Source organism: Musca autumnalis, unplaced genomic scaffold, assembly GCF_047663935.1.
Source record: "Musca autumnalis isolate F117 unplaced genomic scaffold, ASM4766393v1 scaffold_1, whole genome shotgun sequence".
Taxonomy (NCBI): domain Eukaryota; kingdom Metazoa; phylum Arthropoda; class Insecta; order Diptera; family Muscidae; genus Musca; species Musca autumnalis.
The window spans coordinates 195,490,408-195,509,010 of record NW_027411644.1 but is presented as its reverse complement, the minus strand read 5'-3'; the positions used below and the strand labels follow the sequence as shown (position 1 = coordinate 195,509,010).

The 18,603-nt window shown below is 34.9% G+C and overlaps 1 protein-coding gene across 1 annotated transcript; it reads left to right on the top strand.

Moving 5' to 3' along the window:
* The first annotated feature begins 11,201 nt into the window (after positions 1-11,201).
* LOC141388905 (decapping and exoribonuclease protein Rai1-like) lies at positions 11,202-16,081 on the top strand. The gene is made up of 4 exons (XM_073959581.1): positions 11,202-11,878; positions 14,668-14,800; positions 14,855-15,059; positions 15,185-16,081. Exons 1-4 carry the CDS (start codon positions 11,341-11,343, stop codon positions 15,386-15,388), a joined length of 1,080 nt encoding a protein of 359 aa, XP_073815682.1. The 5' UTR covers positions 11,202-11,340; the 3' UTR covers positions 15,389-16,081.
* The last annotated feature ends 2,522 nt before the right edge of the window (positions 16,082-18,603 follow it).

The following is an 18,603-nucleotide window of genomic DNA, read 5'->3' as shown; positions in this document are numbered from 1 at the left end:
AAAACTCGTTAGATTTTCAATTTGAATGTTTCCATATAATTTCACTAAATGCATAATTTCTCGCAGAAAGTAGAATACTTGCAAAAATGTTTCGGGTCGCTGGTAATTCATTGAAAAAAGAGAAGCTGTTTCAATCGTTTGCTTTTGAAAACAAAAAAGCACATGTTTATTAGGGCTTTATTCTTTTCAAGTTTAACAAAATACCACACATATTAACAAATATTGTACCGCCTCTATAAGCGGTGTTTTAGTGTGCGGCATGTCGTTCGGACCTGGAGGAGGTTACATGTCAATGATATGAAGCCGTCTTTATGGGCTTCAGCCGTCTTTATGAATAAATTTGTTCTTCAAAAATAAATAAATACATAAAATGACGTATGGAATTTGACACTAACACTACAACCCAGTTCAGTCAGCTGGGTATTGCTGCTACCTTTTCTTACTATTACTACTTTCTGCTCCACTAATTTCGATGTGTAAAAAATGGAAAATCTGTCAAACTGCTGATTCGACATTTATTTGACAATTAAGGCAAAAGAAAAAATGAAAACTACGCGCTTTGCCAAAGCAAAATAAAATGAAATAAAATAATAAAAATGTAAACCAGTGAAATAAAATATAAAAAAACAGTGAAATTTATTTTGTTTGTTTTTTTTTAAGCAGCCATGTTTGTTTTTTGACATTGCTGCCAGATCTACTATTTTTCCGTTTCTTTACTTTTTGCAAAACTTGTTACGTGAGTACAATTTTCACAGTTTTCTGAGAGAAGAGAGAAATTCTCTCTTTTGCTATTTTTGCTATTAAAAAGTAAAGGAACAAAGCTTATATGTTTTGGTTTTGTTTCTTTTGATTCCTCTAATGTTGCCATATTTATGTTTGGTTTACATTCGGCATCGTTTCGTGATTTCGGGGGCGTTTCGTGATTTTGCTCGAAATCAAGGAAAAACGAATTCATCTCATTTCGTGATTTCAGCGAAATCAACATCAAAATCACAGTACCCATCATATACAACCCTGTTTTTGCCTAAAAAAAGTACCAAAGTTGCAACACTTTTCACTTATCACCATAAACAAGGTAGATGTGCGAATAGCAAAAAAAAATTTTAATATCAAAATGTTGTAAACAAGGTGAAAAAAATTGAATTATACTTTGTTTACATTTACGAAATCCACTCGATTTCAACTGTCAATTCCTTTGTGTATACGTCAAATGAAAACTCATCTGAAATCTAGTGGATTACATTTGACGTTTGAGCAATGGAATTGACAGTTGAAATCGAGTGGATTTCGTAAATGTAAACAATGTATTAGTTTGTTACAATTTTAATATTTAAGGCCTCGACACATACGAAGCATGGCATTCTTGCTTAAGTCATATCTGGTAAATGACTAAAGATGATTTCATTTTTGTATGCGAAATCATGATAAATTTTGCTTGATTCCGCGCGAAATCACGAAACGCCTTCGAAATCACGAAACGACGCCGAATATAAACCAGGCATAAGTTCGACCTAATTCAAATGTGATTCTGAAATCTTTTTATTAGGTCGATCTTGGTCTTTAAGGGCTCGACACATAAGCGGCATGGCTGGCTTGTTAAGTCACCACCATCTACTGGCATATTCGTAAATGAACAAAAGGAAAATGATAACATAGTTACCATATGTTACCATTTTCCTTTTGTTCATTTACCAAATATGCCAGCCGATGACTACAGCCAGCTAGAAATCCTCTTATGTGTCGAGGCCTTTAGTCTTTTATCAGATATGACTTCAACAAGAATACCATTCTTCTTAAGGCCTGCGTACATAAGCTGCCTCGCCTGGTTGCCTTCCTTGCTTCTAATAAAAGAATAAAAAAGAAAAGGGCAGCCCAGTTCGAAATTTGATCGGCCTCCTTTATTTTTTTATTTTTATTATTGGGCTGTTCCTTTACTATTGAAAATGGTAAAACCGGTAAAAATAGCAAAAGCTGTAAACTGCCCCCACATAAGTTGTATGGTGTCTGAAGTAAAGGAACGGTTTTCGAGTAAAAAGTGGTATAACTTGAAGATTCTTGCACGTAAAGGAACATAGCTTATGTCAAAAGTGAAGCAGGAAAGCAAGGCAACGGCAAAGCAGCTTATGTACCCAGACCTTTATGTGTCGAGGCCTTTAAGCCCTAAACTCATCCAACGTTTGAGTAAAGTATTGTGTTATTTCTGGTGGATGAATAAAAGACAAAGTGCTGCCAAGTTTCAATTTTTCTTTGTTCTTCTACCAGAAATGACACAAAACTTTACTCAAACGTTGGATGTGTTTTCAGCTTTATTGTGTTCCTGTTCTTTTTTCATGGTAAAATTAGAAAAAGAGCGAAATGTCAACAAATACTTTCCTATACCCTATACAAATTTGTTCAAACATCGTGAAACGGAAAAATGACAAATATTGCAAAAACTCTAGCACAAATGTAAAATCAACGTATCGTGCAATCACATACCAGCAAAGAAGCTGCTAGTTTCTACTTGGTCAAATTTGTATAGCAGAAAATGTTATTCTGCTCCACTTTTGATTAAAGAGAAATGAGAGTTTAGTACAGGAACGCATTTCTAGCACAAAACAGAAAAAAATTATTAGTGGGAAAAAATTGGCGATGTTTACCAAGGGGTAAGGCAGGGAAGACTATAAATTAAAGTTGTTTTAATTAAATATTAAAACAACGACTATGGGATTAAGCCTGACTATTTTGAAAAACAAAATAGAAGTCGTCATCCCAAATAAAAACGCCAACCCTCCTAATTGTGAGACCGGGCACCGTCGAAATGTTGTTTATTGCTGTAGTATGCAATACCAACAAATTAGTTATGTGTTTTTTCGTCGAGAATCGACGAACGCATAGCAGTGGGAAAATTTGTTTTGTTTGCAAGTGAAGTTGCTTGGGTTTAGGTAGTGCCAAAGAAATTCTATATCAGAGTGTTTCCTTGCTCACGTATCTATTTGAGCGAGCAATTGACACTTGGGTATAAAAAGTTTCTTGTTTAAAAAAAGAAACAAGGGAACTGATGAAGATCTGTGGCGGGATCTGAAACTATAGTCTTCCCTGCCTTACCCCTTGGTAAACATCGCCAATTTTTCCCACTAATAAATTAAAGTTGTTTTAATGAAATATTAAAACAACGACTATTGGATTAAGCCTGACTATTTTGAAAAACAAAATAGAAGTCGTCATCCCAAAAAAAAAAAAACGCCAACCCTCCTAATTTCTAATTATAATTGAAAAAAAAAAACGAAACACATTTTTATGTTAGTATTATACACATTAAATGTGATATACATATGTTGATATACACAATTGTACGATTATTTTCGAAATAAAACAGTAAATATGTATGTACGTTGTCGTATATTATTAATAACAAATTAAATTTGCAAAAACTTGTTTTGAAAATTCATGTTTAATCAGCTGCACATATGCATCTACCTTGATTATTGGATATATTTGAAATAAACAAATAACAGACTGTTTCTGTATGTCGAAAGAAGAATGTGTGCGAATAAAACACGCCCAAACTTTAGTTTTCGAAATAATCTTACCTTTGCTTTTGCTTCAAACAAAAAAACAAATTTAAAAAACACACAAGAGTTTGGGCGTTTTTCATTCGCACACATTCTTTTTTCGACATACAGAAACAGGCTGTAAGTGTAAACAACGGGGTGTTTTTCAGGATTTTGTGAAGTCCAATGGATTTCGGAGCATAATGTAAACCAGCTATTATACTAAATAATGAGATTTTCGGAATTCTCTAAATCGATCCAAATCTAAAGAAGCTAAAACAGAAACGATCGAAATGAAATTACAGAATTCCGGTATGTTGCCACTTTTACCCACCAAAAATTTTGGAAGTTGTGCATGTGGAGTTATGATTTCACAACATCCTTCGATGTAGTCCACAAGGAGTTATGAAAAGGCCTGGGGCTCAATTCTGTTTCTATGAAAATGTGAAATGAAAACTTTTATAAAGGAGAAAACTGTCAGCTTATGTATCCATTGGCTGGTTTCTTGTTCTATGAAAATTTGAAATGAAAAATATTTCCTTTATAATTTTTTTCATTTGACAGCTTTTTCTTTTTTAAAAGTATTCATTTTAGTTGTTGGCGTTTTTTATTGTTGGACTGCAGAATTTTACATCTTTGTGTTTATTTCAGCTCTAGTCCATATTTTGTTGTATTCAAGTATTTGAATAACAACAAAATGTTTTACAGTGGATATGAAATTGATTAGTTGCGGGCGGAGGGTGGGGAATACTATAGTTTCAGTTGTCACCAAACAACTTCATCAGTTCCCTTTTCCGCCGACTCTGTATCGATAAACAGGTCAATAAGCCCATCCAGCAAATTAAACAAAATGAGAAAATTGCTGTATGGCCCTAAAGCTGATTACCCTACAATTTGAGTCGAACTAAAGAATTTCATATCCACCACTGTTTTTATGTCGTCTTTGCTTTGCAAAGAATGCGAACATATGAGTGTTGCTTCAATAAGCGGGGGTAAAACAACGAGAAAGTTGTTGTTTTTGCATTACGCATTGATCAACAAGGCCGTGCTGATGCCTATTATTGTTGTTGGCGTTTTTTATTGTTGGACTGCAGAATTTTACATCTTTGTGTTTATTTCAGCTCTAGTCCATATTTTGTTGTATTCAAGTATTTGAATAACAACAAAATGTTTTACAGTGGATATGAAATTGATTAGTTGCGGGCGGAGGGTGGGGAATACTATAGTTTCAGTTGTCACCAAACAACTTCATCAGTTCCCTTTTCCGCCGACTCTGTATCGATAAACAGGTCAATAAGCCCATCCAGCAAATTAAACAAAATGAGAAAATTGCTGTATGGCCCTAAAGCTGATTACCCTACAATTTGAGTCGAACTAAAGAATTTCATATCCACCACTGTTTTTATGTCGTCTTTGCTTTGCAAAGAATGCGAACATATGAGTGTTGCTTCAATAAGCGGGGGTAAAACAACGAGAAAGTTGTTGTTTTTGCATTACGCATTGATCAACAAGGCCGTGCTGATGCCTATTATTGTTGTTGGCGTTTTTTATTGTTGGACTGCAGAATTTTACATCTTTGTGTTTATTTCAGCTCTAGTCCATATTTTGTTGTATTCAAGTATTTGAATAACAACAAAATGTTTTACAGTGGATATGAAATTGATTAGTTGCGGGCGGAGGGTGGGGAATACTATAGTTTCAGTTGTCACCAAACAACTTCATCAGTTCCCTTTTCCGCCGACTCTGTATCGATAAACAGGTCAATAAGCCCATCCAGCAAATTAAACAAAATGAGAAAATTGCTGTATGGCCCTAAAGCTGATTACCCTACAATTTGAGTCGAACTAAAGAATTTCATATCCACCACTGTTTTTATGTCGTCTTTGCTTTGCAAAGATTGCGAACATATGAGTGTTGCTTCAATAAGCGGGGGTAAAACAACGAGAAAGTTGTTGTTTTTGCATTACGCATTGATCAACAAGGCCGTGCTGATGCCTATTATTGTTGTTGGCGTTTTTTATTGTTGGACTGCAGAATTTTACATCTTTGTGTTTATTTCAGCTCTAGTCCATATTTTGTTGTATTCAAGTATTTGAATAACAACAAAATGTTTTACAGTGGATATGAAATTGATTAGTTGCGGGCGGAGGGTGGGGAATACTATAGTTTCAGTTGTCACCAAACAACTTCATCAGTTCCCTTTTCCGCCGACTCTGTATCGATAAACAGGTCAATAAGCCCATCCAGCAAATTAAACAAAATGAGAAAATTGCTGTATGGCCCTAAAGCTGATTACCCTACAATTTGAGTCGAACTAAAGAATTTCATATCCACCACTGTTTTTATGTCGTCTTTGCTTTGCAAAGAATGCGAACATATGAGTGTTGCTTCAATAAGCGGGGGTAAAACAACGAGAAAGTTGTTGTTTTTGCATTACGCATTGATCAACAAGGCCGTGCTGATGCCTATTATTGTTGTTGGCGTTTTTTATTGTTGGACTGCAGAATTTTACATCTTTGTGTTTATTTCAGCTCTAGTCCATATTTTGTTGTATTCAAGTACAACTAATCAATTTCATATCCACTGTAAAACACTCATATGTTCGCATTCTTTGCAAAGCAAAGACGACATAAAAACAGTGGTGGATATGAAATTCTTTAGTTCGACTCAAATTGTAGGGTAATCAGCTTTAGGGCCATACAGCAATTTTCTCATTTTGTTTAATTTGCTGGATGGGCTTATTGACCTGTTTATCGATACAGAGTCGGCGGAAAAGGGAACTGGTGAAGTTGTTTGGTGACAACTGAAACTATAGTATTCCCCACCCTCCGCCCGCAACTAATCAATTTCATATCCACTGTAAAACATTTTGTTGTTATTCAAAAATTGTAAAAACTTTTTAGTTCTGGAACAGAGCTTATATCTTCTTAAATATATCATCCTTTCTATGATTTTGCTCGTAACACGTTCACGTTCATCACAAATTTTTTCACAACAAACGCATCAATAATTTTTTTAATTATGACTAAACAAAATGACAGAATATTTTTTTTTTCTGTTTTGTTAAAAAATAAATAATGTTGACAAGAGATTACAGGAGAGAAATATTGTCGATTACACTATCCATCGGTAGTCTATAAAATAGTCAATATATTACACGCTGCATTACCTGTAACTAGTGAATTGACATGATAGGCAGGGAAGCCCATTTCCAGTGGCAAAAGCGGGCTATAGGCTATTTTGTGTGCCATTTTTGGGTGTAAAGTAACTAGGATCAATGAGTAACTAGTTACATGCCTATGTCAAAGTAGACAATTGCTATTTATTGAACAACTGGGATATTTTGTTGTATTCAAGTATTTGAATAACAACAAAATGTTTTACAGTGGATATGAAATTGATTAGTTGCGGGCGGAGGGTGGGGAATACTATAGTTTCAGTTGTCACCAAACAACTTCATCAGTTCCCTTTTCCGCCGACTCTGTATCGATAAACAGGTCAATAAGCCCATCCAGCAAATTAAACAAAATGAGAAAATTGCTGTATGGCCCTAAAGCTGATTACCCTACAATTTGAGTCGAACTAAAGAATTTCATATCCACCACTGTTTTTATGTCGTCTTTGCTTTGCAAAGAATGCGAACATATGAGTGTTGCTTCAATAAGCGGGGGTAAAACAACGAGAAAGTTGTTGTTTTTGCATTACGCATTGATCAACAAGGCCGTGCTGATGCCTATTATTGTTGTTGGCGTTTTTTATTGTTGGACTGCAGAATTTTACATCTTTGTGTTTATTTCAGCTCTAGTCCATATTTTGTTGTATTCAAGTATTTGAATAACAACAAAATGTTTTACAGTGGATATGAAATTGATTAGTTGCGGGCGGAGGGTGGGGAATACTATAGTTTCAGTTGTCACCAAACAACTTCATCAGTTCCCTTTTCCGCCGACTCTGTATCGATAAACAGGTCAATAAGCCCATCCAGCAAATTAAACAAAATGAGAAAATTGCTGTATGGCCCTAAAGCTGATTACCCTACAATTTGAGTCGAACTAAAGAATTTCATATCCACCACTGTTTTTATGTCGTCTTTGCTTTGCAAAGATTGCGAACATATGAGTGTTGCTTCAATAAGCGGGGGTAAAACAACGAGAAAGTTGTTGTTTTTGCATTACGCATTGATCAACAAGGCCGTGCTGATGCCTATTATTGTTGTTGGCGTTTTTTATTGTTGGACTGCAGAATTTTACATCTTTGTGTTTATTTCAGCTCTAGTCCATATTTTGTTGTATTCAAGTATTTGAATAACAACAAAATGTTTTACAGTGGATATGAAATTGATTAGTTGCGGGCGGAGGGTGGGGAATACTATAGTTTCAGTTGTCACCAAACAACTTCATCAGTTCCCTTTTCCGCCGACTCTGTATCGATAAACAGGTCAATAAGCCCATCCAGCAAATTAAACAAAATGAGAAAATTGCTGTATGGCCCTAAAGCTGATTACCCTACAATTTGAGTCGAACTAAAGAATTTCATATCCACCACTGTTTTTATGTCGTCTTTGCTTTGCAAAGAATGCGAACATATGAGTGTTGCTTCAATAAGCGGGGGTAAAACAACGAGAAAGTTGTTGTTTTTGCATTACGCATTGATCAACAAGGCCGTGCTGATGCCTATTATTGTTGTTGGCGTTTTTTATTGTTGGACTGCAGAATTTTACATCTTTGTGTTTATTTCAGCTCTAGTCCATATTTTGTTGTATTCAAGTACAACTAATCAATTTCATATCCACTGTAAAACACTCATATGTTCGCATTCTTTGCAAAGCAAAGACGACATAAAAACAGTGGTGGATATGAAATTCTTTAGTTCGACTCAAATTGTAGGGTAATCAGCTTTAGGGCCATACAGCAATTTTCTCATTTTGTTTAATTTGCTGGATGGGCTTATTGACCTGTTTATCGATACAGAGTCGGCGGAAAAGGGAACTGATGAAGTTGTTTGGTGACAACTGAAACTATAGTATTCCCCACCCTCCGCCCGCAACTAATCAATTTCATATCCACTGTAAAACATTTTGTTGTTATTCAAATACTTGAATACAACAAAATATGGACTAGAGCTGAAATAAACACAAAGATGTAGTATTCATTTTACAATTTCATATAAACAGAATTGAGCCCCTGTTCAACTAACAGCGAAACCAGTTCACGTAATTTGGTGACTGTGTGGGTTCGAGTCCTTGGCTTTCCTTTTTCACTTGCAAACAATTTCCGATAATCAAGCTTAACTCTAAACGAGAAAATTAATAAAAAAAAAAGATTTAAAATTTAATTGTAATTGGCATCGAAATTACTCTATACATAATGTGATACATTCTACACTTCATATATTTATTATGCGGCACTGAATAGAACAGATTGGAAATCTATTTATTACATTTTGGAATATTCGGTGTAGATCCTAATATATTCTGACAGTTCAGTTTATAAAAAAAGTTCAAAGTTGTATGATTGTCACTTAAGGTAGAAAAACAATCAGCTCGTCGCTTGCTTTCTTCGCTTTTCTCCAGTAAAAGAATAAATTACAAAAGCAACTTAATTCAAATTCGTCTTGGCTTTTTTTCTTTTATCCGAAATGAAGCCACGCAAGCAAGAAAAATCCATTGTGTTTCTACCTTGACACCTTATATCATTACACCATGCGTTGTCGTTAAATTTTTATGTGATGAAAAATTATATACAACGACATCTATTCAATCAGCTGAGCTGTAAATATGTTTTTGCTTTTTTTAACACAAAAAAATCAATCCATATTGTTGTTTTTTAGTTTATTTTTATCCATATACATATAAAATTGTCTTACCCAGCAAAAAAGTTTGGAAGTAGTGCAATGCAGAGTTAGGATTTCAATACATCTTTCGATGCAGTCCACACGGAGTTATGAAAAATGCACTCCGCTCGATATATTTTAGAAGCACTCGCTTAAAGATCCCTAGCCAAGCAAACCATTTTTTGATTCCTACAGTCGCAGTCTCTTTTTCTGAACACAAGGAATAGTTTCTAAAATTATAAGAATATGTTTTAAAAAAATTAAAGAAATACAAATTAAAGTTATGAACATTGCTGTAATTCAAAAGACGCAAATTATTTTTGAAGTGGAGTTGGAGTTTTTTTGGGAATCTGAATTGGAGTTGGAGGAAAAATGAAAAACCATTTGGATGATGAAGCAGTATCAGTTGCGGTGTCACAAAAAGCAGAGCGAAGGAAGTAAACTCAAGCTTCGTTTCCGTACTTTTTAATAGTAAAACTCGTAAAAGAGAGAAATAGAGAAAAATTGTTGTCACAAAAAAGTTTTTTCAAAAAGTTCGGGAACGGAAAAATGGAAAATACGTCAAAAAAACTGGAACAAATGTCAAAGTCGGCGTATCAGCCAATCAGACGCCGGCAACCATGTTACTATTTTTTTACTCGCCCAAATTTGTCGTGTAAAAAGTTTTTAAAGAGAGCGTCATTCAGCGCCATTTTTGTTTAAAGAGAAGTGAACATTTTACAACTTTTTTGTGTACGGGAACGCTTTTTCGAGTAAAATGTGTAAAAGTCGTAAAAATTGTAAAAACTTTTTAGTTCTGGAACACAGCTTCAGTTACGATCAAATTTAATGCTTGGTTTACATTTACAAAATCCACTCGATTTAAACTGTCAATTCCATTGATTAAACGTCAAACGAAATCCAATCGATTTCAGATGAGTTTTCATTTGACGTATACGCAAAGGAATTGACAGTTGAAATCGAGTAGATTTCGTAAATGTAAACAAAGTATAATGGAGAGTTTTTATAATTTGTGTTAATGTAATAAAGTTAATATTTTTTTTAAACGAATAAGCAATGTATTTTATTTATTTTGGGATATTTGCAATGGCTTGCATTTTATAGTATCTTTAGACTGCATTTTAATTCAATCCAAAACACTACATCAAAGGCTGTGATTTGGATCGAAAATGGAGTGTATCTTAGCTGTGTTCCGTGGAAGCAAAATGGAGTGCATCCTAGCTACGCGCTCTCTTGTAAAATTCATAGAAAAAGATGTACTCCAGCGGCAATTGTTCTAGTGATTTAACTGTATCCGTGGATGCAAACTTTTTGCTGGGTATGCTTGGTTTACATTTACTCGTTTTCAACTGTCAATTCCTTTGCGTATACGTCAAATGAAAACTCATCCGAAATCCTTTGGAATTCATTTGACGTTTAAGCAAAGGAATTGACAGTTGAAATCAAGTGGATTTCGTAAATGTAAACCAAGCATTAATTTTCCCCAAACAAGAGCTCTGTTCCTTTACGTTCAAGAATCTTCAAGTTTTACCGCTTTTTACTCGAAAAGCGTTCCTTTACTTCAGACACAATACAATTCATATAGGAGCAGTTTACAACTTTTACTAATCTTGCCGGTTTTACCATTTTCAGAAGTAAAGGAACAGACCAAAGCTTTTTTTCTGAACAATACAGTAAAGGTAGAAACACAATGAAATACGCCGCTTTTATCACGCTCAGTTTCATTTAAAAGATTAAAGGCCAAATACTACCTACTTCAAATGCTACCTAATTCATTTGATTTAGGTAGTACTTGGCCTTTAATCTTTTGAATGAAACTGAGCGTGAAAAAGCGGCGTATTTTATTGTGTTTCTACCTTAATGGCAAGCAAACCATGTCAACCGTTCGGTGTAAATAGCGCACACTAATTGAAAAGAAGAAGAATAAGAGAATGAAAATTGGGATTCCTGTTGCCCCCGGTAGAAGGACAACATCATGGCCTGTAAATTGCTGCACATCAATTCTGCAGATTTCGATAAGTTCGAACAAACACCAGAGTATATGACTAGGCCACGGATTGTGAAGATTTACGATATAAATTACACTCGTTTTACACCAGCTAAAAAGTTAAGTTATCTCTTCAAAACCCCAAATTTAAGTGAATATCCACTTGATATTAGTTCTGATTTGGGAACTCCAATTGAGTTGAAATATAGTACTCAAACTGGTCTGCTAAATCCCCTGTTGCATACTTATTTTGGGTGCGACGAGAATGAAAATGATCTCGACGATAGTTGTGTCAACAGGAAGAATAACCATAATAAGAATGTCGAAATGATTGATGTATATAGCAGACGTGGAGCTTTGGAAAAAATCATGGCATTTTGTTATGATAAAAATGATTTTGGTATATTGGTATCTCGTTACAACGGTAAGATTTTTATGATAGAGCGTCCTAAAAATGAAGAGACATTTGAAAAAGAACAAACTGGGAATACGCATCACAGACGTCTAATTCAAATTACAAGTGTTGGTGAGTAGTGAATAATTATCATTCATTAAACATCCCTAAGAAGTTTTAAGCAAAGATGTAAAATTTACATCATTTAAGCTCTGTTCCTTTACGTTCAAGAATCTTCAAGTTTTACCAATTTTTACTCGAAAAGCGTTCCTTTACTTCAGACACAATACAATTCATATGGTAGCAGTTTACAACTTTTTCTACTTTTGCCGGTTTTACCATTTTCAGAAGTAAAGGAACAGACCATTACATTGTAAATATACTAAGATGGGAAAAGTCTATTGTTAACCTTTGTCAATAGATGGAGTTAAGCTTTGTTGTTACGATATCATAACAACATTCTGTTAAGTATGTAGTTAACAATATGTGTGTCTGGTTACTTGCAAGTTCTTGCTAGAAGAAATTTCTCCAGCAAAAACTTGCAAGTTCTCAATGAATAACAGAGAGTTAACAGAGACAATGTGAGTTAAAAGACAACTTTCAGTAACAATTGGTACAAATTGTTAAGACAGACTTAATTTCAGGTGTTTTTAACCGCCAAGTTTATATTCAATGTTGTACAAAAATTACCATTTCGATGAAAAAGATTAAACTGGACATACGCATCACATACGTCTAGCTCAAATTACAATTGTTGGTGAGAAGTAAATAAATCAACACACTTTGTGTAATTATCCCGATTCTAAACCAAATTCGTTCGAATTATGTACTACTAAACTTCTGTTATTATAGTCCGGTCAAAATATACATGCGTATAAGGGGGAAATAGCAAAAATTCCCACAAAGCTGAATTTTGGTGGAGAGCTAGGGTTAGCCATTAGAAGCAACGTCCTAAAAGTCCCCATCGATCACATGTGTGCAAAACAAGTTATTCGGGGTCAAAGGACATTTCTGGAGGCATTATTCAGTTTTTTTAATTTTTCTCAAAAACGGTAGGACTTAACAAGAGCCGGCTAAAGTAAAAGTTGTAGATTCAATAATTACCTACAAGAGTGGTCTTTACGATTCTTAAAACAAACTTACCATTTTCGAGATATCGCGATCTAAAGGTCAAATAAAAAATTAGCCGCGTAAGTACATTATGAGGCGGACCGGTTAAAGTAACGACACTATGTGTTAGATACTTCCTTAAGCTTTCAAACGATATCCACTTTGCAATAATCGGTTCAGTAGAACCGGGTCTAACCCGGTTTTTAAATTTGGCCTTTCGGGTCGAATAACCGGCGAACCGGATCCGCAACCGTTGAAAAGTATACATTTCCGTAATCAGCGTAACAAACCCTACCTTCGGACAAAACTTGAAAAAAAATCGCAGAGTTTTCGTTGGGGTCGTTCCCGTTGGGCTTTCGATTTTACATGTGGGTTAAATGGGCTATTTTTGCATAAAATGACTCTAACATTGAATAACTCTACTAAACACGCTCCGATTTTGTTGGATTTTTTAGAAGATAGCTATAATTTCGCTCTTCAAGAAAATATATATTTTTTGGGGGACAAACCCGATTACTTCGCTTATTTTAGCCGGTTCGTCTGAATATGTGCATATTTCCCTTATAAGTGCATAAAAATCATATGTTTTTAAGAACAGCTATATCTCAATAATGGTTCCTTCTAGGAAAAAAATTATTAAGGTCAAACTTGTAGATAATTTTCCTGTTTACAATATTTACTTTAGTCGCTTTTTGATTAGATCAACCGTTTTCAAAAAATAAATCCGAAAACCTAAAAACCCTTAAAATTTGACCTTTGACCCCGAATAATTTTTTTTTGCACACATGGGATCGATGGGGACTTTTAGGACGTTGCTTCTAATGGCAAACCCTAGCTCTCCACCAAAATTCAGCACTGTGGGAATTTTTGCTATTTCAATGTTTATTTTGACCGGACTATTATAGCAAATATTGTTTAATTGAATACAATGTCACTCCTTGAGATCCATACGAGTATTTTTTTTTTGGCTTATCTTTCCTTTACCGACCCACCTCAGAAAATTATGAAAAAATTACCACAGATAGTGCTTTTTATCCCGATTCCAACCATGTATTGCTTTTGTTGCGGAAATATATTCTTCCCTAGATATGGGCCTCCAAAGTTCCACAAAGGCCCTAGTCTAAAATTTTGGCAAACCACCGCAGAAAATTATTAAAAAATTACCACAAAAAGTGATGTTTATACTGACTTCGACGATGTATCATTTTGTTGAAGGGTATGTATACTTCCCGAAATATAGGTCTCAAAAAATATTAAATTTAAAAGAAAAATTTGTTTCCATTCCCGAGATTTGCACCTGTCCATAGGAGAAAATCCTAAATCCCGGCCGAAGGCCGGCTATTTTGTGAAACATATTTAATTTAAAAGAAAATTTTGTTCCCGTTCCCGAGATTTGCACCTGTCCATAGGAGAAAGTCTTAAATCCCGGCCGAAGGCTGGCTATTTAGAGAAAAATATCTAATTTGCCAAAATTTTAGACTAGGGCCATTGTGGAACTTTGGAGGCCCATATCTCGGGAAGTATACATTTCCGCAACAAAAGCAATACATCATTGGAATCGGGATATATTAACACTATCTGTGGTAATTTTTTTCATAATTTTCTGCGATGTTTTGCCAAAGTTATAGTTTAGGGTCTTTGTGGATCTTTGGAGGCCCGTAACTCGGGAAGTATACAACAAAAGCAATACATGGTTGGAATCGGGATAAAAATCACTGTCTGTGGTAATTTTTTCATAATTTTCTGCGGTGGGTCGGTAAAGGAAAGGAGTTCCGTTTTTTTATATTTTTTTCCTTTGTGTCCTTTAACAGCTGTTACACCTGACGAATCCAACGGCAACGATGACAATATATTTCAAACTGCAGTATATGAAGCTAACTTGGCAAAGTATAATCTACACTATGGTGGAAGAACACAATTTATTAAAATCGCTGACGAATCAAAGTATGTAATTCTAATTCACCGAGAATGCCGCATTTTATCCGTCTCCTTTTTCAGAAATAATTTAAGTGATATGAATAAAATTGATCATGTTGCTGTTAAACAAATGTGGAGTACAATACGAGACAAGAACATCAAACTTTTAAGATATTGGTTACAGGGTTATTTGGCCAATGTAAGAGAATTATATCTTGCATACAAGGACCAAAGGGGAATCGTTCAAAGTCCAATGGAATGTTATAAATCATGTGAGATTCCCAAAGTAAGTTAAAATATAGTCACCTGAAATGCCCAAAGACGTAACCCTCAAAGGGTTACGTCTTTGGACATTTCTGGTGACGATATGTAGTTTTAAAATCCTGTAATCATTTTTTTTTTCGTTTTTAGAAATGTTATTGGAAACCAAGTGTATGCACAACATTTTTAAATGTATTTTTGGATAAAGTTGAAGATGTTATGACGAATGTCGACTCGGTGGATATTGTTTATGAATTTCAATTTCACGGCCTAAACAAAATAGTTCAATACACTAAAAGATCTGGTATTGGATTTATACCAAAGGAATATGCCGATAAAATTAAGGAATTATAAAAGAAGAAACCACTTTTATTGTACAAAATTTTTTGTTTAATTTTTATACTGGCATTTTTTAAGATAACGTTAAGGAATTCTCATCTCAAATTTTCCAAAATAAATAGATTAATCAAAATGTATTTACATTAGGCATATGCATGAAGAACGTCATAGCTGTTATATCATATTTTTAAATGCTTTAAAGAATTAAGTTATGTATATATGTACATATTTATAGAATAAGACAATTTATTACAAGTTGGATTTGGTAATTGGTTGGATTTTGAGAAACTCTTTTCAGATTTCAACTTATAAATATTCAAAAACAATCTGTTTATAGAAATTTTTGATAACATACAATTATTTGGCAAGTGAAGGAAAACGATTCGACTCGTTTTTCCATAAATCAAATTGGTATATTGCTAATTTAAGTAATATTTTATTGAAGTTAAAAATGGATTTAAAAACATTATTCAAATAAGAGGCCTTTGCGAAGCAAAACTATATATATCAGCAAAGGCACCCAGAATATATACCATTTCGATTCTGCAAATCGAGTAGATTCGGGTTTCATCACATACCTGTATAACTGAAAGTTGTTGGTATAACGATCTTTGACAGATAACATAAAATCTGTTATTTTGTTCTTTAAAATCTAACCAATAACTACTAAATAAAATATTGAATAAAATACATTTTTATATATATCAACGAATGTTTGTCTTCCCCACCATATGAGGATATTTTTTTCCTATTTTGCAATCGTTATTTGGTTGTTGGTCTTTTACCAATCATCCTTCTGATGTTCGGGTAACAGAACGGATTTTTCGGTACATCATTACTGTGGATGTCTCGCAACATACCTGCTGTTCGAACACCCAAATAAAGAACACATTTCCCAGCAATTATTTTCATAAATGGGAACCTAGCCCATAGTGCCAAGATCGGTTCCAAAAGCTACAAAACATACAGTATGCAAAGTTCATATTCGTACACACTTAAAAAATGAATAAAACGTTATTAATTCCATATTTTATGTGCAGATATGAAATAATTGATAGGAATTACCATACCAAAGAAAGATTTAAGAATAACAAAACAAATTTTTAATTTACTCCGTCATTTAGGTATAGATGGCGCCAATGTGGGTGGCAAAGTTCGTATTCGTACACCTATAAGCACTATATATTTGCTGTTTTTAAGGATTTTCAAAGCAAAATTCCGCAAATTTTTGTTTTCTTCTTTTGGAATGCCTCTGCTATAAAAATATGTAAAAATAACGGTAATTTTTGTTGAAACTTATTCTTGTTTGGTGATGTCTGCAGCGGGAGAAATAAAAAACGGCGTGTTGCTCTGTTGAGTGCTTTATTACGAGTGTGTTCTTATACTAATGTTTACAGCTTACTTGCTGCATATGAAAATATTTACATACACATCTTGTGTGTGCCAGTGCGAACTGATCGCCTAATGCTCATGATGTGTGTTGTGTGTTGATCGAACTTATCGTGGAGGTTCTCACATTACAACACTCCTCCTCAACACACATACACACATGTCAAAAACTCAAATATTCTTTATTTTCAAAACTCAACATTTTTTGTAAACATATTACATTCTGTAAAATACACACAGTATTTTTCTTTAACGACTTACGTTCTAAAAATATCATATTTACAATGATTAACACATAATCTCCTCCTGCTTCAAGTTCCCCTCTCATAAGGGATCAACAACGGTTGACCTAACTGTTGTTTTTCTATTTCTTCTGCGAAACACATTCGCTCGGCACTGCTGGTCATCTTCTTGCTTCAGTGGGCTCTCCCCATCATCACGACCGTAACGGCACTTTTTTGCTTTTGTTGTTGTCTTCGCAATACAAAACTTATTTCTTGGCTCCATGTGGAAAAACAAATCTCCGACCCTTTTCGCCGTCAAAACAACCTCATGTTTATTTAGCTATGTCCGTCCGTCTGTGCGTCTGGCTGGCTGGTGCGCACTATAACTCTCGAACGGATTAATCGATTCGGTTCAAATTTTTGGTTTTGAAATATTTTGTCCAGATTCGATTTAAGTTCGAAGATGGGCCATATAGATCCACTCCTTCAGGTACCTCCCCCACAAATGTTCAAAAATTGTCGCAAAACTTGTGCGCACGATAACTCTTGCAGGGAATAACCGATTTGGTCCATACTTTGCACATCGTGTAATTTCTACCAAACTTAGATGAGGTTCCAACATGGACTCAATCGGTGCACTCCTTCGGGTACCTCCCACACAAAATTTCGGATATGTTCAGATTAGGACCAGTTCTCCAATCGCTTTGATTTTTGTTGCAACAACTTGTATTCACTGCCCCCCATACGACGGTACAAGTTTCATCAGGCGCAAGTCCATACTTCCTGAGAAAATAGCCTGAAAGTTGCAAAAGGCCCCTATAACACCGTGTGTAGTTGTTGGTGCGCAAGATAACTCTTGAACGGATCTGCCGATTCGGTCCAAAATTAGGCCTTCGTATTATTTTGTCCAAACATAGTTTAAGATAAGCCATATCGGTCCACTCCTTCAGAGTTGAACTGAACAGATCGGTTAAATAAGAGCTGCGTGCTAACTAGAGACTTGCTGTGTGCTCTGTAATTAAAGTCGGTTCTGTATAAGTGTAATAAAGTAAATAAAGCATTGTAGAAACGTAATCTAAAACGAACCCTGTTTTATTTGGTACAAATCGTATCGGGGAATAAAACAACGTCTACACGGAGATTAGTTAAATCTAATTCCGTAACAATTGGTGTCAGCAGTGAGATTACGATCATCCTACAATGAAGTTTAAGGATCTACGAGTGGAAGACTTGAAGAAGGAGCTAAGTAAGTTGGAGTTGTGTTCTACTGGCAACAAGGCCGAACTACAAAAACGCTTGTTGGAAGAGTTCGAGCGCCGTGGAATGAACATCGATGAATATGAGTTCGACGGTAAGGAAGAAGTCGAGTTACCGGCAAAGGGCGAATCCACTGTTGAGGAAGTTTCATCGGTAGCTGCCAGGGGTGACGATTTGAATTCAATGCTGGCTATGATGATGCTGGAAATGAAATATGACAACAGTAAGATGTTAGAAGAGATGTCTAGAAAGAATGAAGAAACTTCCAGACTTGTGATGGAAATGAAAGCGGAAAATTGCAGAATGGTTGAAGAAAATTCCAGTAAAATGATGGAGAAATTAGATGCTAAAATGGAAGAA